At 39.1% G+C, this 25,493-nt stretch overlaps 1 protein-coding gene across 3 annotated transcripts; it reads left to right on the forward strand.

Annotated features, from left to right (window-relative positions):
• Positions 1–8,573: 8,573 nt before the first annotated feature.
• On the forward strand, positions 8,574–24,588 carry tmprss4a (transmembrane serine protease 4a). Of its 3 annotated transcripts, none has more exons than XM_037774881.1 (13): positions 8,574–8,756; positions 19,117–19,171; positions 19,406–19,549; positions 19,785–19,937; positions 20,038–20,164; positions 20,275–20,394; positions 20,960–21,003; positions 21,361–21,523; positions 21,615–21,781; positions 22,093–22,188; positions 22,288–22,430; positions 22,922–23,074; positions 23,180–24,588. In XM_037774881.1, the coding sequence occupies exons 3-13, from the start codon at positions 19,438–19,440 to the stop codon at positions 23,189–23,191; spliced, it is 1,290 nt and encodes a 429-aa protein (XP_037630809.1). In that variant the 5' UTR covers positions 8,574–8,756; positions 19,117–19,171; positions 19,406–19,437; the 3' UTR covers positions 23,192–24,588. The 3 variants fall into 3 exon arrangements, with proteins under 3 accessions (XP_037630809.1, XP_037630808.1, XP_037630806.1); XM_037774880.1 differs by lacking the exon at positions 8,574–8,756 and adding an exon at positions 12,244–12,660 and having other exon boundaries at positions 20,963–21,003; XM_037774878.1 differs by lacking the exon at positions 8,574–8,756 and adding an exon at positions 12,245–12,660.
• Positions 24,589–25,493: the final 905 nt, after the last annotated feature.

Consider the following 25,493-nt stretch of genomic DNA (forward strand, 5'->3'; position numbering starts at 1 on the left):
AAGAAACAAACATTTCCTCTCTCAGGCTTCCACTCGGTTTAAAAAAAGTCCCTCCTTCACATTGATCAGCAAAGACAGCAGATATTGTCAACAGTGCTGACGTTTCATACACCCAACATTTATGTAGGTGAAATAATGTCTTCACATCAGGTAAATGCCACTCTTTATTGGGATGAAGCAGATCCCTGGCAGCGGTAGGGAAATCATGTGACCTACTTCTCCACATACAGCATAAAGTACAGGGGAAGTGAGACAACTTTTGGCTAATCCAAAACACTGAGAAAAATCCCTTCTTTGAACTGCAAAGTATCACATGTTACTGGTTTTGCAGTACGTGTCCACGGATGATCACCATATGTAGTTCATCTTTTTTTTTAACCACTCCATGTTTGGCTGGATTAACCTTTAAGGAGGCCCGTTGAGCCCCTGCTTACCCTTCCATTATGCCCGGTTCTACCAGTACTCCAATGCTGGAATAATACTTTTTATGATACTTTGTGTTAATTTGATTCAACACAAAGGTCCCAAAATTAGATTTTGAGGCATGGTCCCTCTACAAGACACGGTCATAAAATTAGCTAATTATCCTTGGTTGACATTTTACTTTAGAGGTCCAAATTCCACAAGAAATTTGCAATTAATTACCAAAACAGTTTGTATTTGAATGGGACAAAAAGTTGCCAAATTAAGCAGTGATTCTAACAAAATCTTAAAATTAAATTAGACTGACTCCAGACAAATTGCTAATAACCAAGAGGAACAAGCGAAACCGTGCATTGTCGCCTGGTTTCATCACTCATTTCAGTTTGTGGCACAGCACCATAATTCATGCATAGCCAATGATCAGTGACTGCCAGTAGCTCTGCATGAGTTAATGCAGATTGTGTGCACAGTCACGTGACTTTTTTTTTTTTGTGGAGGGAGTGCAAATCAGCACAACTGCAGAATTGTTAACTGAAAATGTATTCATCACATTGCAGAAATGAAAATGGCAACAGTAATCTATAAGGCGGGGGCTATCAATGTGTGAACTAAAAGTTCTACTGCGCTGCACTTCTTGGAACCAGATTGAAGTAACATGTTTCTACCAGATTAAAAAAAGTTTATGGAAGTTTTGTGAGCAACATTTACAGGAAGTGTTTTGTAGTACCCAGACATTTGAAAGTGTCATTTCTCACCTTCGACTGTGCAGCCTGAATTTGCCTTTTCATGACCAAGGCACAGTGACAATAGACTCAACTTTTTAATTTGCTGTGGCATATCTTTGACCTCTAATATAATTAAAAAGGAAGACATGTAGAGAAAGGTTTTTAAACATTGAAGCCCCATAAGTGGATCATCTGCCATTTGTGTTTCTGTGCAGAAAAGGGAGCCTGAAGTCATCCAAAAATAATTTCATTTACTGTATATTCACAAACTTCTAACCCCTATTTTTGTTTAGAAAAGTAGACATTTTCTTCACCTTAGTGTAGGCAGCTCATTTTAGAAAAACATCAGGTGCAGAGAAACATGTTTTAGTTTGTTAAAGGAAAAACTATGAGACATAGTTCCACCAACCATAGAAAGTATCAAAATGGTAGACTAGCAGATGATGTGGAGGGAAGCCACCTGCAGCTTACAAGAAAACCGATCTGACTGGTTGCTGTGGTTAAGCTGTGAATATTTTGCCTTCACCTCAAAAGCTCTTCTCAAAAGTAGCAGAATGTATGCAGTTGTTTCTGTGTGCATGTGTGTGTGCGTGTGTGGGGGTGTGTATACTCAAATTTGTACCACAAGAAGCCACAACATGTCAAACTGAGACAGTTGTCATGACATATAGCAAAACTAAAGAAGTGAAATTGCACGGCAATATAGATTTAAATCTATTTTCTACATTATTTTTAATCCATTCTTTTACACTGGCATTCACATGACATAAAAGTACAACTTTGCATAGAAAGTAGCATGTAATGCCCCTCTTTCCATTTCAGAACAACATAAAATTACATCTTTGCATACACAGTAGCATGTAATGCCCATCTTTCCATTTCAGAACAACATAAAATTACATCTTTGCATACACAGTAGCATGTAATGCCCATCTTTCCATTTCAGAACAACATAAAATTACATCTTTGCATACACAGTAGCATGTAATGCCCATCTTTCCGTTTCTAAACAAAGTGGGCTTTTCTTGTCAAGACAAAGACTACAAATCAAAATTGGCCTCGAGGCAGTGATATGGATTGAAAGCATGACATCACACGAAGTCAGGTAAAAATAACATCTTAAAAACCATCCTCGGTATTCAGGTTAAAACATCAACATCACTGATAGCAGCAAAATACAAACAGGAAGAGATAACATACTGAGAAGATAGTTGATGCGTAGGAAAGTGACATGCGAGGGGTGTGCCTTCTGTCAAGGTGGTTGTTGCCAGAATCAAGTGCCACAAAGTCGGCTGTCATTTGAAACCGCTGCTGATGGAGAAAGGAGGAGGAGACTTCTGTAACCCGATTTTTCTGTAGATAGAGAGATCAACCAGGAAACAATTATACACGAGTAAATAAAACTTTGTATTTGAAAGGCCTGTGAGGAAAAATAGACTTACGTGAGCCATTTGTCTTTCAGTGACGACTCTATATAGAAAGAAGAGGAGACAGGAGAGTGGATATGCATTTCTATGACAATAGCATGACAGATTCATAATAGTGTAGTCCTAACTGTGGGTGATGTTGTCTGGTGCCAAACATGCAAGTATTTGCATTCCAGTTTCACAGGATTTTAAAGGGCCGGTTCATTTAATCCAAAAACCATCCAGATAGTTTGGGTTTAATTCATGCAGATTTTGAGATAACTGTCGAAGAATTGTGCCTCCACCCCAAAACAGAGGAGGTGAATGAAATTTGTGGTATAGCATAGAAAAATATAAAAAAATGTTTACCCTGGATAACTCAGACCTCACAGTCAACACCTATTTCTTAGGTATATTCACAGAGGCCTTTGGATAATTCAGAGCCTGATGACAAATATCTGGAACTTGGTCAGATAAAACCAAAACCTATCTGCATGGCTCATTACCACAAAAAGTAAGATAGAAAGTTTGTTTTTTGTTTGTGATGAACTGACACACTGACGCTCCGCTCACCCTTTTTCTTGCAGCACTGTTTGCAGCTTTTGCATTTGTACTTGCAACAGAATTGCACAATAGCAATGGTGAAGAGGACCACCAGAAGCCCAAAGCCCACGGCGATCCCGACTGCTGTCGAGTTCACACTGCTCCCTACAAATACAAATACAGAGAGGTAATTTGATTATAGTCATAGATTAACACAGATCACCTTGCAAGCATTCGAAGAATAATAATCGAGCCAACTGAAAGAAAAAAAGGTTCTTTTTTAATTTCATTGGGTATTGTATTCCTGACATAAACGATTACTGACTGAAATGGGCGTCTGTCTGGCTGCCTGGGCTTAATTGGATCAATATCTGTTCATTATGAGTGAATATTCACTCTGATGAGCTGAGATTGGGAAATCAATCTCTAGGATAGATGCCGGCCCTGCCTTCATTAGCCTTGGGGAAGAGAGTGAAATGACGAGTGCGGAGGGAGTTTAAGAGACCAAAATACAGCTGGCACTTTTATTACATCGTCCTTGTGTTTCCTCTCCTAACTACATAAGTATCAGCAGCAGCAAATGGAGAACTCTTTACTACTAAACTTTCTAAACTGTAATCACTGTCTTAACTTAGCACCTTTCAAGCAACAGTTACTCTGTATATATACACGCCGTAATGACAATAATGACTGGCCATGCAGGTTTAAACGACTCTTCTAAGATGCCAGCTAACACAATGAGAAGAGCTTGTAAGTTACAGGAAACAAGCAGAGCTCAATGACTGTGTGAACTGTGCAACAAGTAACCCAACAAACAATAAAAAAAGTCAGCTGAGAGCTGAAAGACTTACCGCCATTCCCCATTGCTGACTAGCCAGGATGTCTGATGTTATTTCTTGTCTGTCTTCTCCTCTCCTACCTGTCTGTTTGGTGTTGATCTCTGTCACTCAAATACTTTACATCAGTCTTAATTAAATGGTTTGTCTTGACTGTGAGGAACCAAAGCCGAGTCCTCTCTCGTTCCTCTTCTTGTGCCTACGTCTGCCTGTCCATGTCCCCATACCAGTCATTCTTTTAAACCGGTCCATCTTCTTTCTTCATCCTGCCTGTCTTCTGCCCTTTATTCATTAGCAGATGTCAAAAACAAAGTGGATCTGACGGCCTGTCGTTCTCACGTGGACTGCCATGCTTAACAGCCCTCGCTTTAAAAGAAATCCCTCTGGAATACTTTGATACTGTGCAGCGTAACAACTTTCAAAAGCCCTTTTGTATGACTGTCTCACTGAGATCCAACAGGAAACTCAAACAGAAACTCAACGACATGCTGGTCTTGTTTTAAGCTTTAGGACAACTACTTTTGAAACCAACATGAAGTGTGCTTCTTTTGCCTCTTAGATTCTCATGGCTACAATACCGTGCTCTTTAACAAATCATCAACAGCCAGGTAGTAACACCTGAATCAGGTGGTGCATGGGGACTCCTGTTGGATGACTGAGTTAGTACACCTCTTCATCAGAATTGTTGAAAATAATATGGGCCGAACACTGTATGAAACTAAAATTAACCTGGGCTGGAAAGAGTACCAAAACATCCTACTCAAAAAGAAGTAGTAAACTCACACACAAAATGTCCCTAACATTCACTGAAAATTGAGTTTAAAAGATTAAAGTCTTATGCAACAGCAAGATACTATCTTGCTGTTGCATAATATATGCCTTGAGTTTCTTGAAAGTCTCCCACTCACAAAAAAGTCCCAGTGAAACAGAGGTTAGAGCGTCTTTAGCTTCTGTACTGTGAGTAATCCCTATGAAACAGAGTATTTGAGCGGTGGACAGTTACAAGAGGAACTTAAATCAAATCCATTGCATTTGATTGGAACGCGAAAAAGTGGGTGGGCTTAGAATGTAGTATGATTAACGTGGGCTGGGGAAAAGTACCAAAACACTGACACTACACTGACTCACAAAATTCCACTAAAAATTCACTGAAAATGTAGTTTAAAAAGGTTGAAACCATAAAATCTTATGCAAATAAGAAGATAGTATCTTGCTGTTGCATTTGTAGGGAGCCCCCTATGAAAAGTATCATTCACATTTTAATAGATGTGTATAAAAACTTGTGAAAGTTGTTGGATTCATTTTACAAGCTTATCTCTTTCTCAGATTTTCATGACTGTTTGTTGAACATGTAATAAGTGTATTTAACCTGGTAACTGGTCCAACACATTCTGGTGTTACACCTTTTAAAAGAGAAACACTAACATGCGAGAACACATAGACAAGGTGGTTGTCGTGACAGTCATGCGACGATTAACAATCACTACAAACTTTAATGTACAAAATGAATGTGTCTTATCAAAGAGTAGAGAAGCGAAGAGACGAAACTCTGGTGTTTTTTTTGGCAACAGCCGCTAGATGGTGCTGCGGTGCGCTCTCCACAGTTTTAATTTGTCCAATACTTTGGATCATGACCAAATACCTGCAAAACTAAAGACAATCTCATGAGCCTCAGCTGTACTTTGTATTTAGGGCTATTTAGAAAATGTTAACATGCTAACACAATGAACTAATGTGGCGAACACGTTAAACACTATACCTGCTCAACAACACAATGATAGCATTGTCACTGTGAGCATGTTAGCATGCCAACATTAGGATTTAGCTCAAAGCACAGCTGTAAAGCTGAGATTCTGAGAGTGTAAATCTATCCACTATATAGTTCCCTCAAAAATTTGTTCCAAAAAATGTTGTGTGCGTGACAAGGACTTCTTGAACGACTCTAAAGCTGTCAGCGATGACGCAAAATGATTTTGATTAGCAAGTGTCCAAAATAATGAGTGACAAGTGATTTTGGACACAGAACATTAAGTTCCAACTGAGTGAGGATATGAGCATGTAATTCTTTCATTCTTGAAACTTGCACAACAGCATATGCAATAAAATCATCTAAACTCAAAGGTCCACTTTGTAATTTTTTGGAGGAGGAATGAGGAGTCTTCAGGGAGGTTGCACATGGGAAACCATATTCTCAATGTCCTTCCAGACAATGGGACAACGGCACCATTGCACTCTGAAATCAATTAATGGCTTGCGCTGTGCCACAATGGCTTTTCTCTACGTCAAGCGAAGTGCTGTGATGTGCACTGAACCCAGCAACGAGCACAGCTCGAACCGCGTTCTGAAAGTCGCTTAAGGCCTTCATCAAGACAGTATAATGTCAATACATAACATTAGGTACATTAGTCCTGTAGTGTAACATGATCACAAGCAGTTGGATTTTTTTTTTTTTTTTACAATGACAAGCAAACGTTAAGATGGTTAGTCGTGATCTGCCTGCTCTACAATATGTATGGAAATTCATGTTTTCACCACAATCAAGTTTGATCCATAAAAGCCACATTTCAGTAATACAGTGTGTGTATCCTAATTTGGCACGACATATTCAATTAATGTGAAAAAAAATATTTTACATGGAAGTGCATGCTCCCAGATAGAGAGAATGATTTCAAGAAGGAGAAAGAAATTCATAGTCATAAGAGTCAAACCCAGATCGGGATAAATCTAATTTCCGTCTAAGATGGGTAACTTCCTTCCTCCTTTCTGTATACTGGCGCCATAGAATGGTACATCCTTTTTTTTTTTAAATAATTCACACTCAAATCCTATGTTAAGAAATTAAAGCTGATAGTGTTCAATAGTATAAGTTGTTTTATATTTATGATTTAATATACTGATATTTTCATCTTGAACAATGTCATATGTTGTCTGTTATGATGTGATTTCTTTTATACCTTTTCCTGCTTCCTGAAAAAAATATCATCGATTGTGTTCTTAAATAATAAAATTTTTGGTTTGTTTTTTAGCTCCATTTCTAATCTTATTCACTTTATGAGACTTACAAGAGAAGCCAGCTGGTGATTAGCTTAGCTCAGGATAAAAACAGGAAACAGGCTCTGTCTAAAGGTAAAATAATCCACCTACCAGCACTTCTTCAGCTCATCTGGATCTGTGAAAACACAAGGAACAACAGTGAAATAGACTGTATGCTTGACAAAGTCTGATATGTTATATTCTATAAATAAATTAAAATGTGTCAATAAAGTCAAACCAAAATCTCAGTAGAAATATAGATGAAATACACAAACTATAAATATCCATTTTCTAAAATGTAGCCTATACATGTGTGTCTGTGTATTCATGAGGTGAGCGGAAACCGTAAACAGAGAAAAAAATATGTTCAGGAAATCTTTTGGGGATTTCTTGGTAATCTGTCAGCAAATTTCCAGGATGCAATTTCATTTTACCATAACATCACAAAGAGAAGCGTCACCGATCCTATTTACGGTGATCAAGGCAATAATAGGTCATCAGGCTGCGATGGCCTTTATCTACACTGGTATCGTCTATCATTATGTCATGACTAATAGATAGCTGTGGGTAAACGCAGCCTTCTTCAGTTGCATAACTAGTGATGTATTTCATATTTCTCAGCAGACAGCACAGGTGCTTCCTCATACTGTAGGTGAGGTGGGTGGCTGCTGACACAATGACACAGTTTTGTGACCTCAAAGGATAGTGATGTGATTTGTGTTGATTGTTTCCGGAATATGCACACCATTCAACCCAAGACATTCTTGCATGTCTCTTATTGATGTTTGTTTTCCCTTTTCTTTCTTTTGTCCTATATCCAGGAAATGGCATTCATAGTTTCCAAATTCCATTTGTTTTAAAGTGGTAATCCTTAAGATTTCAGTCCTGGTTCATTTAGAATTTCTATTTGAGGGAGAACAATGAAATTGTGCATTGAGTTTGAGTTTATCAGTCTTTTTTTGCTGATACATGAATGTATAAATAGAATATTTCTGTGTAAACAAGCTTCATATTTTCAGATTTGTGTGCATAGTTAAATTTTTTGTGTGTATACAATGAAGAAAAGCTGTAATTTTCCGGGTATGTCACCACAGACACCCATTTCATAATACTGCAAATATATAAATAATGCAATACTTTCATCAGTGGGCTCAATCACCATCGTGTTATCTCATTTGGCTATAGATAATGACTTAACGGACATTTATTTAAATGAAATTCTTTGAGATTGTCACTTTAATTAGTCTAAAAACACAACCACTTTTGTTAAAAACATGCAAAATCCCATATAACACTGGGACAACAAACATTCTTTAGAGTCCAGGGAACATGAAATGGGAAGATGTTAATTATTAACCAGTTATTTTTCATGCTGCACTTCCTCTAACATCTCTCATTTCCCATAAAGATTCTTACTATCAAGTTACACAAAGTGCACACCTGTGTGGACAAAGAAGGGTTAAGGTGCCTTGACTGATGGGGAGATAGATGGTGGTGTCATGGCTTTGATGGTAAATTGAGGTGGTGTGAATGTGAGTGGGAGAGAGAGAGAGAGTGAGGGAGGGAGAAAGAGAGAGACGAGTTGTTTGCCGTGGAATTGGAGGGCAGAGAGGTGGGATGAAGGAACACAGAAGGGTGTTCCCTGTTGAAGCAATAAAGGTCGGTGGAAAAATTCCTCAGAGAAAAATGCAGACCTTTCACACACCAGGAATATTTTGCTCGATCAGTTTGCTCACCTACCTTCAGGTGCTTTTGTGACAAGGGGTGACAGAGTGACAGCTACTTTACAGGTGAGGAAGAGTATACAGCAATGTGGGGAATGATGTCTGTGCATGTAGTTATGATGTTTTTTTATTACTTCTGCTTTTTTTTTCAAACATTAACCATCATAGCATAATTGTAGCTAATGTGTTTGTATCACATTTCCCCGGCAACAACATCATTGTGTGGGAGAATTGAAGCAGCTGTATGAGTGGTAGATGATTTGTATATACTGTATGTGGTGGTGTGTAACCATCTCAGCCAACTCAAAAGAACTTTGATCCATGTCTAATCATGTTTCCTATTAAACGCTAGTAAAACAACCTTATCAGCATGTCTGATAAGGGTGCATAAGGCTTTAAAGGAAAGTACCAGATTTTAAATTGGTTATCCAGCACAGTTGGGGGGTCTTATGGTTCTGAAATGTATTAAGTAATATGAAGCCAAGCACCTCTGAAGTTCAAAAGTAGAATCTAAAAAAAAAGCTTTGATTGGTCTGAAATTCTTTCTATATGTTACGTAAATTAAAATAAACTAAGTGCGACTTAACCTGTTTTGCTAGTAAGAGATCATATTTGCATTCTAATTGGACTATAGTTGTTTTCTATTCTGTTGATGCTTTTACTTTCTTAAAAAATAGTCTTGTAATCAAATTAAATGCTCCCACAAAATGTTTAAAAAGAATAGGTTTCTGAGAAATTTTACAGAATTTTAATCTGTTGCTGTATTGTTAGCAAATCAGTGAGAAATAAAATAGTTTTCGATAGATGCTGTTAGAAAATAAGTAATGCTTTTAGCTGACATGTATTCTTAACTTCATTGTGAATACAAAAATCCTAACAATATCCCTAAACAGATCTGTTAATATGTAACCCATCTGGACTGTACGCTGTTCGGGAAGTCAGCAGTCCTTTTAATTGTCCTTGAGCTTTACATGCACCCAGTTTGAAAAGAAAAAAAAAAGATTTTAGCAGCAACAGGTGCTTTAAATGACAAAGAAATGAAGAATATAGAACAAATATATTTCATCAGGCTCATATGGACTGTGTGTTTGGCTGTTGTTCTGTGAGAGCTGATGTCATCATGAACAAAATCAAGCAGCTTGACTCAGTAGAACAATGAAAGCCTTGAATCAAACAAGGGCGTACAATAGATTTATTAGATTACTGAATTGCTTTCATGTTCTCTTTTATAGCTTGTGCAAACATCTTGTCAGCCCCTGTTCAACCATGTCGGACTGTCAGACAGGTGAACAATCTGACTGCACAAATCATGTGATTTACAGTGTAAGCTCTTTTTTGTAGCCTGGCATATTACAAACTGGTTTCTAAATGTCAGTCTTTTGGCTGTAACTACGCTCGGTCAGGCAAACACACAAAAGGAGAGGAGAGGCGCCAGATTTAATACCAGGGTGGAGCTTCTAAATGTCTTGGCAACTTTATGGCAACCTGAATATCAACAAGGTTAGCCGAGGTTACTGACTGAAAGAGACCTTGTGTGGAGACCGTTCAGAGGTCATTAGCTTCAAACGGATCCCATCAGAAAGCTTTATCTATGTATCTATTAACTACCTGCATCTCTCCATCTATCTGTTTCCGCATACGTATACTCTGAGACAATTGTTGAGTACATAGATCAAGTTTTATGAGTGAGGAAAGGTTGGGAGTCAGCTGTAAGGTTTATTGCTTTTAATGGTTCAGGCCAAGCAACACAACCAGCTGCTGTTTCTAACAATGGCTCTTTCTCTTCAGCCAACCGCAGTATTTTTTTTCTCACACTCCCAATCAAGCCTTTTTTTCCACCTCATGTTGTCTGTGCTCAGTGTCCCGTAACATTCAGTGGCTTAATTTTTAGAAGCACTGACCTAGTGACCAGAGTGGTCATTGACTGCATCCTTAAAAGGTAATTTAACACTTCAGTCACATAGGATAGATATTTGCTGCTGTATTTTTTTTTCTATGGGTTGAAAAGTTCAGGCATGTTGCACCTCTGGCCACAATCCAATCATTTATGTCAAAACAGTTTCAGTGACATCCCTACAGTAACCCATAGAACGTTATTGACATGTGTAACTCCGTTATCTATTCAGATTTAATTCTGCATAATCAAATGTACTTTTAACATATTACAATTTTTGCCACGTGGCCATCTGTTGGTCTGTCTGGACTAAAAAATCTCAATAACTATTGATGAATTGCCATGAAATTTTTATTCATGGCTCCCAGAGGACCACGCTAAATGACTTTGGTGATGCCCTGACTTGTTCTAGCGCAAACATGAGGTTGACATTTTACATTTTTGTGAAATATCTCAACAGCTATTGGACGGATTGCCGTACGATTAAGTACAAATATTCATGTTTTCCTCAGGATGAATTGTAGTAACTCTGGTGATCCCCTGACTTTCAAGTTAGTTTTTTCATGACCAAATACTTGCAAAACTAATAGCATTTAAGGCCGGGCAATATCACGATATATATCGTCAAACTATATAAAAATGTCTATCGTATATTTGTTTCTATCGTGATATAGGCTAGGGCCTTTATTTTTTTTTTTCTCTATAATTTCACTCAAAACTTTAATGTTCCTTTTGCACTCAAGTTCTTCAAATGGGAAAATATTCAGTACTTTTCATTTGTCAAGCATTTAATTCACACATGAGTATACAAAAATAGGCTTTACCGTGGGGTTATTTCATCAAGATTGAATTACCAGAAAAGATGCTATATTGTGATGTATATCGTTACCGAGACATGACATGACCTATATCGTGATAGAAGATTTTGGCCATATTGCCAAGCCTAGCATCATACTCAGCTGTACTTTGTGTTTTGTTCTAATTAGCAGATGTTAGCATGCTAACACACTAAACTAAGATAGCGAACATGTTAAACATTATAACTGCTAAATAGTCAGGATGTTAGCACTGTCATTGTGAGCGTGTTTGCATGCTGACACTAGCATTTAACTCCGAGCACCGCTTTGCCTACAGCCTCATAGCTGCTAGCGTGGCTCCTGTAGGGCATGAGTGCATTTGTCATATTCCTGCTCTGTTCCCGCTGAGAGACGTGGCATATGAGTCACAATTTGGTGTCAGCAACTGCTGACTGATACCAACTGACTTCTCATTAGACTGTCAAAACAATACAGGTGAGCAGAGATACACACCTCAGCCTCAGGCCATGTTACTGCACACACAAACCACACCACTGTTCACTTCATGTTGTGTCTAGGTTTGTGTATGTGCATACGTGTGGCACCGTGCCACGTCATTGTTTTTGCATGTATTTGTATTTGTGCAGATGCATGGCTGTGTGGGTGTATGTTTGGGTACAATATGAGAGGCAAAGAAGCACTGGTGGGGAGTTATGGAAGTAAAAGAAACAAAAGGGGGCAAAAAAAGATATGGTGTGCTTTATGTCCAGAGGGCTTCAAAAGTTTGGAGTGGGAGGATGTGTGGGAGGAGGGACAGTGTCAGAAAGAGGAGGGTTCAAGTTTCAGCTCACCTGGAATACTTCAGTTTGGTTTTGTTTTGCCAGCAGGGCTGGGTCATTCAAAAACAGGTCTTTTTCCTTGAATCCGCGGAGCGTTGAAACACAACGCCACACACCAGCACTCTTTATTACTGCTTGGGGTCTCGAAGAGGGGCAAGTCAGACACCCTTCAAGCCAGATTCAGTTACACCGCTGTAGAAAGAAAAGGGGAGGGCGAGAGAGAGAGAAAGAGAGTGAGAGAGACCGAATCAAACCAGGTTTTGTAGTTTAAGCCAGTGGAGCAGGAGGGCGAGAGGAAGAGGACGAAGGACATCCAAGGGACAGTGAGTTACTGGGGAGTCCCACCTCCAGGGAGGGAGGGCAGTGTTAACTCTGTACTCCGTGTCGGATGAGGTGCATCTCAGCCTTACAGTACCAAGAAAGACAACTACATCATGTGGGTGAGTACAACTGAAAGAAGAATCAACATATTTGTTGGAAAGATGGCAAGTCAGGTTCCTGGTTTGCATTGGCAGGGTCATTTGAATGTCATCATCACTACACATCCTGGTAATGAGATTGTTATCAGACTGTAGTACAAAGACACATTGTCTAATTAACTAAAAGTTCTCCGCGTTTGCTTATGTGTGCTCAACCAGTTTCTGTAGTCTACTGGCTCAAAACAACAGCAATGTTTTGCATGTTGGAGATCCTATCTGCAACTAAATGGGAGCACATACCGTTGGCTGAAGTTAAGCATATGTTGCCCTTTGCTTTGTACGGTACTATCTTATCATGGGTGTGTGATCAGTGCCAGCCTCTGGTGCAGGTAGGAACATTTTGATTCAGCTGCATCATATTTATTTGTGTAGTTTTAAGTTTATTTTACCTGTAGATCAAACCAAATAGCAACATTTTGTCAGAATGTATGTGTGCGCCAGCCACCTCATTATATGAATGAGCATTATGTGTGTGGATCTGCTTGTGTGTTGGTATATAGTGTATACTTCTGCCCATATCAAATATAAATATAAAATGCCTCTAAACAGCGTGTACAGTGCTGTGGAGAGTAATTTCCCCTTGGGGACAATAAAGTCTAAAGTCATAAAGTCATATAAACATGTTCGGCCTGCACTGGTCTAGATCTCTGCCTTTGATTAAAGCTCGGCCAACATGTCACGCGTAGTTTCTCAAAAGACCTTTTGTGAACGTTTCAGTTTAGAGGAACATAATCCAACAAAGTGGAGAAGCACCAAGGGAACACCTCATTTGAACAAAAGGTTTACAATGTCAAGGCTTTTATCCTTTACGGCTGACCCAGTTATATTTTTCCACTGGAGCAGAGTCGGTTCCTACTAACGCTGGGTTAACTGGCTGGAGTCCACCATATACGTGAGTCTGACTAAAAATAACCAAAATCAGGTTTAAACACATTAGCTGTTACCACAGATGTAAGACGTGACATATGATAATGCGTAGCTATCTGATTGTTTTGAAATATTGCTCATGAAATGGTTAGTCATAGTACAAATGACGACATTTAAGTTTCCCAGAAGGCACTTATATGTCATGGTATGAAAAAAAACAGAACCTGTATTTTCAAGTATGTGTTTGTCCACTCCTGGCAACATAACTTTCTTTAGCCATCTTTCTGGTTTCCCAGGTAGGTACACCTCCCAATTTTTTTGCACTGTCATCTCTTGTTTATTCAATTCATTCTATAGATGAACTGGTTTCTCCTACTGATGTTTTTCCACTGAGATTTCTGATCAGTGATGAGTTTGTGCGACTCTTTTTTAAGGGTGTCTTTTAATCGGCATATGTTAAAAATCAATCTATTAGCTTACACAGAGGGATCACTATTGTGCAGGTTTTTCAACCCTGATTTTTTAGGTGCCGTATACTGTACTGTATGGCATCAATGTGAGGCGAAAACTCTGCACTTGAATTACAAAAAAACTCGAAAATAAGGGCGAGCCTTCAAGCTTTTGGGGAAATTGAGAAGAGCAGGGGTATCTCAGAATCACCTTACATCCGGTTACATAGTGAAACATATATGGCTATAAACTAAATATATGAAACAAAATAGCATTTTTACTATAAGTGAGAACAACTCTTATATTACACACCAACGTCCTTGCAGGGTCTAATTCACACAAGTGAAACGTTCCTTGTTTCAATGCAAAGAGAGATCTGAGAGAGATTTGACGACACAATGTGTCGAGAAAGAACAAAGTGTCTGGATCTTTTATGCTTTAAAAGTTGGATGTGACCAGTTGAAATACTGTTTTATATAAGAGTATCTCAGGGAGTTTCTCAGCTAAACAGTCTCAGCCAGCATAGCTGATTCACAGCAGGATAAAGTGAACTCCACTCCAAAAAAAAACCTGCCTAACAACATTCTTTGCCCTTCTCTCTTTAAAAAATCTGTACTTTGCTTGTTCCTTGCATTTCACTGTCAAGAGCTCTCTCTTGCATCAAAGTTCATTTTGAGTACTTCCTTTAAATGAAGCTCGTACAGTAGAATAAGCCTGGTGTAAAATATGCAAGCAAGGGAATTTTACCTAATACTTTAAAGCAGAAATGAAAACTAGTGACCAATGCTCCCCGTTAGCTGTTTTGTTAATTTCTCATTTAGCCTAGTCATCAAAGATTCTGCACTAGATCCCAAACAAAGTATCAACAAACATATACCGTATACTGTTAATATGTGTAGTTCAAACAATGAATTGAAAGCTTTGAGGACAAGAACAAGGAAGAACAGCAGGTGGACGAAAGTGCTCCTCAAAATCATCAGTCAGCCACTATATACCATCTGCTGAAATCCTCCAAATAGGCCTTTCAGCAGCCATATTGATGTGATACTTGAGCTATAGCACTACAGGAAGAATCATTTTCGCCTCTCGCGTTTCGCATGCACTATGCCAACTACAGAAGATCTACTGAGAGTAACACACAAAGAGTGAAAGAGACACAACACACATGAGTAATTTCAGTTTTACAGTTTTTGAAGATGTGGTGTCATGATAAGATGGTGAAACAGTGTTTAAATGTGTCACAGCCAGTAGTGACATCCACAAGGATTTTTTTTTACTGTTGTGAAATATCTGTCAGAGCTATTAAGGATTCGCTCACTAGTTAATTGTGTCCATATTCAGCTGTGATAACGCTAACAGCCCTCTTTAGCCTGACTTTGGAAGACACAGCTGCCGTATTCTTGAAGCACTCAATATCCCATAATTCACTGTGCCCTCCTCAGTTGTGAAACGGTGTATTCAGCTTAATCAACTGATGGAGTTGTGACATATAGAACAGATGTTAAACCAAAATCTGTGACCAGTGATATCTGGGACCACAGAGAGCCAGCAACTCGTCATTTGTGAGTTTTTTTCCATGTTTATAGCCATTCCCAACAGCCTTTACTTATCTTATCCCATGGTTAAGATCATATCTGCCTGTTTTACACTCTTTGACCACCAGGTGCTTTCCTATGCACATGGAACCTCAAGGAATGAACCCTTTTCCGAACCAATTTGCTGGAAAGCTTCAATGCTTCAAGAAGCTCCATCTCACCATCCTTTAGAGTTCACATCTTTCCGGTGTCCCCTAGTGGCCAAAATAATCAGCTATCGCAGGTTTAATCCTAGTCACTTAACGTTAGCTAGCTAGCTTGTTAAATTTCATGAAAAAAAGTCATAGTTTAGCATGTCGATACAATTTCTTGAAAAAAAGTCATAGTATAACATGTCGAAAAATTTTGAAAAAAATTCAATGTATAATATCTCGAAATTGTTTTTTGTTTTTTTTTCGTTTTTTTTACAAGTCAAAGTATAGAATGTCAAAAGATTTCATGAAAAAAATCATAGTATATTATTTTTATTTATTTTTTTATTTATTTTTTTAAAGTCATACTATATTGTAATAAAATGTATTCTATAATATGTCAAAAAAAATTATTAAAATGGTCATAGTTTAGTATGTCGAAAAAATTCATGAAAAAACCCATTGTATATGTCGAAAAATTTAATTAAAAAAAATGATGGTATAGTATGTCAACAAATCTATGAAAAAAAAATATATAATGTTTCAAAAAATGTAATTAAAAAATTAATTGTAAAATATGTCAAAAAATTAATGAAAAAACTTCATTGTAGAATATGTTGAAAAATGTCATGAAAAAAAATTGTCTTTTAAACAACTCCAAAGCAAACAATAAGCTCAAGTCACACTGCATTAATCTGCATTTATGTGTAGAAAGAGAAAGCGAAACATTGTGGTTTAACAGTTAACGCTAAATGTTTTGGAGATATGTACTAGCATAACCAACAGCTAGTTTAACCCTGAACTACGTGATTAGAGTCACCTGTGTTTAACGTAAACAAACCTAACCTAACAAGACAAAACATTTAGGCTATATAAGACAGTTAACGGTACTTACCGGGAAACCGGGAGTTGCATCTTTCCTAGTTTGGTAGAGGCTAACTAACCGCCTAACCGGGGATAACCGAGTTACCATGGTAATTGTCACCATGGTAACTCGGTTATCGCCGGCTAGGCGGTTAGTTAAACTAATATTGATGTGTCGGTCGCGAACGAGTCGGTTCTTTGAGTCGACTCTTTTAAGTGAACGATAAGAGCCGACTCCCGTCCGAGAGCCGTTTTTATTTAATTAATTCAAGGCAGTATGATAGGACGATCTTCTCCGCGCCACGAGCACTCCATGCACTTGAGTGTGACTGAGTGATGTGTTAATGACGTCTGTGCGACCAATCAGGTGATGACAGACAAGGATCATACCATCAAGCAGGGAGTGACGCTGACGGTCTACAGGTACAGAGCAGGAGGAAGAATGTAACACGAGGACAATGAGGAAGCAGCATGTAACATTATGGTATTCTGGAAATTATAAGGTTTAGTATAATTATATTTAATAATCTAAGTGATATATGTGCACACATACTAATCATAGGTCAAAACAGCTAAAGCTAAATTTAGGGAGCCGAAAGAGCCGGCTCTTCTTTGGTGAGCTGAGCCAAATGATCTGGATCACTAAAAAGAGCCAGAATTCCCATCACTAATAACTAACACTCCCGACCTGTTGCTCCGTTGAAGACCGAAACTGATCATCAAACTCCCGGTAGAGCTCCTAAATTACCCAAGTTAACGGAGAGTTACTGGCATTAGTAGTAGGCTAACTTACCAAATGTATAGTAACTGCTGAGATTAAAATGGTAATTTAATTAATCCCTTAGCGCTTCATTGCCAACGTTGCCGAAAAGCAATCACATTTGCTGTAACACACGTTTTTAATAAAACTTGACGTAATGACGTCAAACACAGAGTTTGCAGGTTCAAATATTAAGATAAGATAAAGATAAGATATTCCTTTATTAGTCCCGCTGTGGGGAAATTTGCAGTGTACGGCAGCAAAGGGGATAGTGCAAAAACACAAGATCCATCAGCTAACACAGTAAAACAAAAAAAAAAGAGCTAAACAAAGTGAATGAATGAATGAAAGACTTTATTTCGAACATAAAAATAAATAAAAACAGATACAAAATAATAACAAACAAAACAAGAGTAATAGTGTCCAAAAAGGAGTAGGTAGAAGTAAAACAAATATTTCCCTACCCTTTCCTCACTTCTCCTCTAATAACTCATCATAGAATGATAATATAATATAATATATATACTATCCCAGATTTATTTACATCAAAATTGAATATATACACCAAATATAAATACATGAACAGCATCCCAAGTTTATTTACAACCCACATATCCATCCGGAGTTAAAAAGTAGATATAAACCAACCCTTAACGCAACCCTTATCACAACTCTTCCTCAACCATATACTGTACCTCCCAAAAATATCTTTTTTGTATAGCTTTTTAAAGTGATTTATATTTGTGCTCCGCTTCACAAAGTGTAACAAAATATGAACCATTTAAATAGAAAGAAGTATAAAAATAGGAGCAGTATATAAACAGTATTGACAATAAACAGACTATTAACAAAATTGCACAAGTGGAAAATGATATTGCACAGTGAGAATGAAATGAAATTCCACCTGAAAATATCAGGTTATTGTCATTGTTTTTGGTGTGTAAGTGCAAAAGTGAAATTAATCTGAGAAGTGAAAGTCACTCAATTGCTCACAAACATACTTCCTCATTTGTTTTAAAAGGATAATAAACAAAAAGGGTGGGAACCACAGCTGATCCTGACCCCTACCACCTGTATGGGACATACCTATATACTGTCTACTGTGTCTATGCAATTATGCAGCTGATATCTTCCTGGAGGATACTTGAGTAGCATTGGGCTTTAATATGGCCCCTGTGATTGAAGGGCGGTCACCCCTCTCTCTCTATACCACCCTGCAACATCACAGTGTCTCCACAATATCAGTTGCATTTGAATGGAAGACATAGGTCCCAATGGACCCTGCCACACTACACCCCACCATACTGTACATCCTTTTCATGGTGGGGTTGATAGATAACAGATTATGGGAACTGCCTGCAGCATGTGGAGCGATGGACTGATATATTGGAGGAAGTCACATGGGTGTAACGTGACAACTAATTGTGGCACACCGTGTTCTATGTGTAAATTATGATCGGTAATCTTTTTGGGGCTCCTCCCCTGGATCTGCATTGTTTTATACACCTGTTTCACACATGGCTCACGTTTTCTATGTTTGGTAGCGTTTTGGCCAGAGAGATGCAACTTATTCTCACGTGTTTTGATAATGATCACCTGAAAATTAACACGAAAAGTCCCATGCAAACAGATCAAGATAAAACCTACACAAAGGCACACACTGTAGTTTCTCTCAACCCACGCAAAGCACACTGTTGTTTCAACACCTGTTCTCATTTTGTCTCATGTATTCCTGTAATTCTTTCCTCAGACGATCGCCCAGGTGCCTGAGGAAAGCACTAGACCCTTGAATTCCCGGCAGCCAGGTAAGCTGTTGATTTCATGTTAATATACGTATGTTGCTTTATGAACACCATGTTAAATACTTTGAAGTGTTGGACTGTACTGAGAACTTGCAGCACATTTGGTGCACGCTTACGTTTTTCCCCTTGACTAATTTTCTGTTCCTCTTCTCTCTCATTTTTTTCTATTCTCTCACCCCCCTTTTTTCCTATCATCACTGTTTCTTTCTCCATTGCTATGTCTTTTTTTCTTCCCAGTGGTTCCACAGCCAGGCCGCCACAGAAGGCCCATGACGGCTCCAAAGACTCAGAAAGACAAGGCGTCTAAGAGGAAGAAAGTGTTGCTGACTGTCCTTACAGTTGTGATTTTACTGGGCATACTGGTCACTGCAGCATACTTCAGTGAGTCACAATAATTGGACGTACTGTAGTTTATTCCTCTAAAGGACACACGCAAACACCACAGGGTGGCACACCACATTAGGCCCTTCCTTCATGTTTCCATCAGCCGTCACAGTTTGGATACTAGAGAAACATGTTATGCAAAGTTGTTAAATTCATGACAGGATTCAGTGTCATTCTCGGTGTTTTATCATAACCTCTCTTCTGCCCTTCTCTTCCCCCTTTTTTCCTCCAGTTAAGCAGCTGGTTGATAGCAAATTCTTCTTCTGCAAGCGTTCAGTGAAGTTCATCCCAATAGACAAAGCCTGTGACGGGAATGACGACTGTACCGGAGGAGAGGATGAAATCACATGTCTGTCGAGCTTTAAGGTCAACACTACCTTTCCAGGTAAAACGAAACACCTGACTCTCTGTCGCTTTGTCAACGCAGACACAAAAACAAAGCTTGAAACTCCTCATCGTCCTTTGTGTGCTGTTCCTCCTTACAGTGCGTCTCATGACGGGGCTGCAGGTCCTGCAGGTGTACAGTCCTGGCCCAGGTTGGCGGAGTGTGTGTAGCGACGGCTGGACGGAGAAGCACACGCAGACGGCATGCAAACAGCTGGGCTACACAAAGTGAGTTTACACATGAATATATAATGAGATTACATCCATTGCCTAGTTTGAGCTGCAAATTTAAAGTTATTTGAGCTGCAAATCAAGTCTTACATGTTCTTTCTTAACAGTAAACCTCAGAGCACCAGTGTCCCGCTGGGCACTTTGACGTCTCCTTTGAAAAGGGGACCATTCACAGCCATCAGGCCTGGGACTGAGAAGACACCCATACATCAAGCTACCATAGACCGGTGAGGAAGCCATCTGTCATTAAATACAATTTTAAACCTCAGAACTGAAGTCATCTGATAAATCAGGGCTGTTTAGGAAACTGTGCTGTTCAACACTACTTTCATGTCAAGACAAGCAAAGACACAGCGGTTGACATCTGAACTTAAGTGTCCATTGTCGTGACAAACAAAAGCACATTACAAAGCTCTCCCTGTTTGTTTGAAAAACCCTCAATTCTGTTCTCTTTTTCTCTTTCAGTTTTTAATTTTTGTTCTCCTTCTCCCTTCATGTCTCTTCTTGTATTCGTGAGGTGGTGTGGTGTCTATTTTCACAGTTTCTGTTCCTAAAAACCCAAAAAAATTCCACAGTTTTTGTTCCCTCTCTGTCTTGTGTTCTATGAAAGTGAACAAAAAAAGACAGGTAGTTAACTCAAATAAAGCAGAAGAGAAACAGGGACAAAGTTCAGCACAGGGGAGTGATTTCGGTCAACATTTGACTGTGTATTTTGTCTGTTTGACTAATTGTGTGGCCGTTTGGGATACTACTCTAAATATTTGATCAATGTTTTTTTTTCCCCTTCAACAGCAGTGCGTGCAGATCTGGATCTGTGGTTTCTTTGTCCTGTTCAGGTGAGTTTTATTTTTAGCAAAACAACCACCGTCACTAACACTGTTTACAGTTTTTGAACAAGACATGGGTTGTGGGTGGAAGATAACATGGTTGTTGTGGGACTAGTTTCACACTAACAGGCCCATACACGTCTAACAGCGTAACCTTTTCTTAGTGTCTTCTGAGTAACGTCCTTCATTCTTCAACAAATCAAATAAAAGTTTGTGTTGGAAATGACACTCGTCTAACCTGAACTTTACTGTTTGAAAATTAGGATCTAGATGGATAAAACAATAAAGACATGCAATAAAAGTGAGGATTGGTGAAATGGACAACAGTAAAGAAAATGATCTTAACAAGATGATGTTGTTTGTCAGACTGTGGACAGGCGGGCTCTCAGGACCGTATTGTCGGGGGCACGAATGCTGTCATTGAGGACTGGCCCTGGCAGGTTAGCCTGCAGCAAGGAGGCCAACATACATGTGGAGGCTCACTGGTGTCACCGCGTTGGGTTGTCACCGCAGCCCACTGCTTTTCTGGGTCAGTATAGTTTCTGCACCATTTCCAGTTAATTGCCTTTGTGGTTAACATCATAAAGCTCACACCTCCTCTCTTCTTTTGGGCCTTGCAGCAGTAAAAAGGAGCTGGGTCGCTGGAGGGTGGTGTCAGGTCGGACATACATGGGCACACTCGGAGGTTCCTATGTGGACAGGATCATACTGAATGGAGACTACAATCCACAACGAAACGACTACGACATTGCACTGATGAGACTCAGCAGCCCGATCTCAGTGGGAGGTTAGAGTTTAATTTAATACTCCATAAAAACATGGATTAGTATAGTGTTAACTGACCTTGTAGAGTCTGTAGTTAAAATTTAAATCTGAACAGTTCTGATAAGGACAAGTAAGGAGTCAGCAGGCTTTACTCTATTGCCCTCTTGTGGTGTAAAAGTCAAACAGCATGCTCTTCACCGTAGATCAGATTCAGCCACTGTGATCATTACTTTAACTGTACCTTTAATTTGCCAAAGCTTTGACCGAAGTAACAATAATAAGAACCCTAAAGGCTAAAATGTTCATAATGAATGTGCTGCCCCTGTCTTTCAGTGGCCCGCAAGCCAGTTTGTCTACCTCCTAAAGCCTTCGGCCTTCCTTCCAAAGCCAACATGGCTGTGACTGGCTGGGGATACCTTGAGGAAAACGGTGAGGAACCCAAACCTCTCATCATCTTGTGGGAAAGAAAAGACAACTTCTCTGAAGTGACCCACTATAACTCAAGCGTTGTATCATTTGTCTCTTCAGGTAAAGTTTCTCCTTCACTTCAGAAGGCCTCCATCCCTCTGGTAGACCGGGCCAAGTGCTCCAGCCCAGCAATATATGGTAGTGCCATAACCCAAAGGATGATCTGTGCTGGTTTACTGGAGGGGGGAGTGGATGCCTGCCAGGTAACGGACCACTGATTTCAGTTACAATCAAGGGGAGACACCCCAGGCAAAAATGTTTTTCATACACTGGTCAATTTTGAGATTTGGGCTATTTCGCATCCAAAAATACACATATAGGTGTTTATTTTACTACACTTTGTCTATTTGTGTCTGTACATTTCTCCTAAATTCACCAAAAGTTAGCATTAGATAATGTTTCATTTGTATATTTAAACATACAATTTCAGAAAACCAATAATGAGGAATACAAAATACAAAAAGTAATAGTCGTAATGTAAGTAATCAACTGGGGAAGTTTCACGGCGATATATATTGGTTACATTTTTTACCCTATTCACCTGTAGAGTCTCTCCTCAATATTGTTTAAACCGACAAAGAATATTTCAAGTTCTCTCAGCCTGCAGTTCAGTATTAGTTTGTAGTTTGTGGAATGGTCCAATAATGACGTTTCAAATGTTCTAAAGATATTATTGTTCTGTTCTGACTCCCAGGGGGACAGCGGGGGTCCTTTGGTGTACTTCACCTCCGCTAAGTGGCATCTGGTTGGAGTGGTGAGCTGGGGCGTCGGCTGTGCTCGGAAGGGAAGGCCAGGTGTCTACTGCAACGTTGAAGAGTTGCTAAACTGGATTCATACAGTCATTGAGGTACAGCAAATGGAAAAAAACCTACTCTACTAACATATAGACAAAAATATGAGAACTGCAATACATACAAAGCCTGTCCTGATCATTTTAACTTCATCCCTCTAGAAAAACCCCTGAGGTCTTTCATCATAACGAGCAGCCACCTCAAGACTCCAGTCCGGTCTGCCTCGGACAGCCCGCGAAACTAAAAGAAAGCTTAAGTTTCAACGTGGTTGACAGAACATGAGGATACAGGAGGAGAGAAAGGGGAAGTTGAAGATGGATCCCAGCAGAAACACAGATGAACTGTTAAACACAGCCATATGCAAAAACACTACACACACACACACACACACATTTCATACACAACGTATTTCACGTGTTGTTTGTGCCATTTCAGGTTTTTATCTCAGGGGACAAGTATATTTATGTTGTTATGTGTCGCTGGCCGGTCTGGGGATTTTTTAGCTTTTACAGTGTTGTAATTTGACCGACTCAATTCACTGATTCATGCATTTTAAAAACAAGAATATCAAAGTCATTGACATGAAGACTTAGCAATAACTGTACAAACTGTGAAGATGTTGGACATTACCAGACTGGCAGACCTCAGACATAATGTACTTGATTACTATGTGCTATAACGTTAGGTGTGCACTGTGTTACGAGGGTTCATATGGTAAACTGCTATCTAAAGAAAGGTGACAGACATGGTGAACCTGTCTATTATGCTACTGCCAGCAGAAGTCAGTGTGAAGCTTCAGGTTAATATCACCAATATAAGCGATGCCAAGGTCAGAGGTTTAATGCATCTATGGTGCTGATTCAGTTGATCTGATGCGTGTCGCGATTAAAGGGGAAATGCACCTTTTTTACAGCACAGATGTGCTTCCTACCACAGATTGATTTACATGAGCACTTTAAGTGGAAAGTGAGAATTACTTGACCTTAACTGTATGTGCAAATGATTCAATACTAGTCTAATAATGCACTGAAGACTAAAACTCAAACCATATTCCGTCATGTGTTCATAGTGCCTCCACACTGAGTTTCAAAGTGCAATCAGATATCCAGCGTGCCTTCAGAAAACTCCCACCATGACCAGAATATATAATATATAAATGTCATTACCTAAAGTTTAAAAGTGAGCAACAGAGATTATAGTATGTAAATTTCTAAAATGTGTGCACTCAGGCAAAACCCTATAATTACTTCCTCATTTTAAAGTAATCTGTAGCAAAGCAAAAGAATACATCTACCTGCATTTTTGGTTTTATTTATCATTCTCTTTGTCTAAGGAGACCAACACAAAATTAGTATAAATTGGCACTTCTGAATTTAAAAAAATAATAGCTAAAATGTTGTATTATCCTGTATGATATTATGAAATAGTTGGACAGGAATAGCATATCTTTCAAGGTTTGGTGCGTGCCACGGTGGCTGATTGCATTTGACTGTATATATGGTACATTTTGTTGATTTTTATATACCTGTAAATAGGTTGTTGTAAATATAATAAAGACATTCCTCGTCAACTTGGCAGTTGGAACGATTGTTTTGTCACACAACTGACTTTATATTCTTGTGTATGTGCTGGAAACTGGATCCCTCCTTGTTCCATTCAGTGTCTTCCTCCTCCCAGGCACACGCCCTCTGACCCGAAGTTAACAAAAGGGAGAACAGGGAGCAGAGTTTATGTAAAACGTTATATAAATTGTGACCAAAAGATGATGCTCATGACAACTGTCATCTCAGATTTCTGGAACATTTTAAAACGACATGATATTGTGCGAGAAGGTATAACTCTTCCACTGTCACCCCATAGCTTGGATTTATTCCGCCCCCCTGTGGTGGATACATGTAATTTTCTGTGTGTGACCTGATTTTACTGGGTGTGACAGAGACGCTGGTATTGTTTTCACCTTGTGAGTCTGTGTGAGTCATCATGGTAAAATGTGGTTGTGGTTGGGTACTTTCGCCAGGTGTTATTTATAGATTAAACCAGATCTGTGTTTGATCTAGTTCTGTGTGTCTGTGGAAATATTTTGTGACCCAGATATAGTCAATATACAGTAACGAAACTTTACAGGTGTGTAGTTGAGATCAAAATGAAGTTTGTCAGATGGGTGCGGCCCCTGGTCCGATTTGGCGTTGCGATTGGTATCATGTCTACCTTTAACCGCTGCAGAACCAGTTTTAGCAGCAAGACAGTAGAAAAAGAGTATGGGGCTCCAGCTCCAACGGGGCTTGGACCCCTAACAAGTTGCACAATTTAACAATTTCTATCAGACAAATTAGTTGTTTAGCAGCAGAAGATGGAGGGCCAGTACAAAGAGCCAAGTGAGGTATGAGAATGGCTTTTTTGTGTCACTTCTGACGATGTATTTCTCTATAAGCTCTTTCAGATGGCTATTTCTATGACTTCGCAGCCACAAGACAC

The sequence above is a fragment of the Sebastes umbrosus genome, chromosome 7 (genome assembly GCF_015220745.1).
Source record: "Sebastes umbrosus isolate fSebUmb1 chromosome 7, fSebUmb1.pri, whole genome shotgun sequence".
In the NCBI taxonomy this organism is placed as follows: Eukaryota; Metazoa; Chordata; class Actinopteri; order Perciformes; family Sebastidae; genus Sebastes; species Sebastes umbrosus.

What these genes read in the sequence shown, in the direction of transcription:
- tmprss4a (XM_037774878.1), top strand. An exon ending in GCAGCCCACTGCTTTTCTGG is followed by an intron (nt 21,524 to 21,614) that starts GTCAGTATAGTT and finishes TGGGCCTTGCAG; the next exon opens with CAGTAAAAAGGAGCTGGGTC. An exon ending in GGGATACCTTGAGGAAAACG is followed by an intron (nt 22,189 to 22,287) that starts GTGAGGAACCCA and finishes TTGTCTCTTCAG; the next exon opens with GTAAAGTTTCTCCTTCACTT.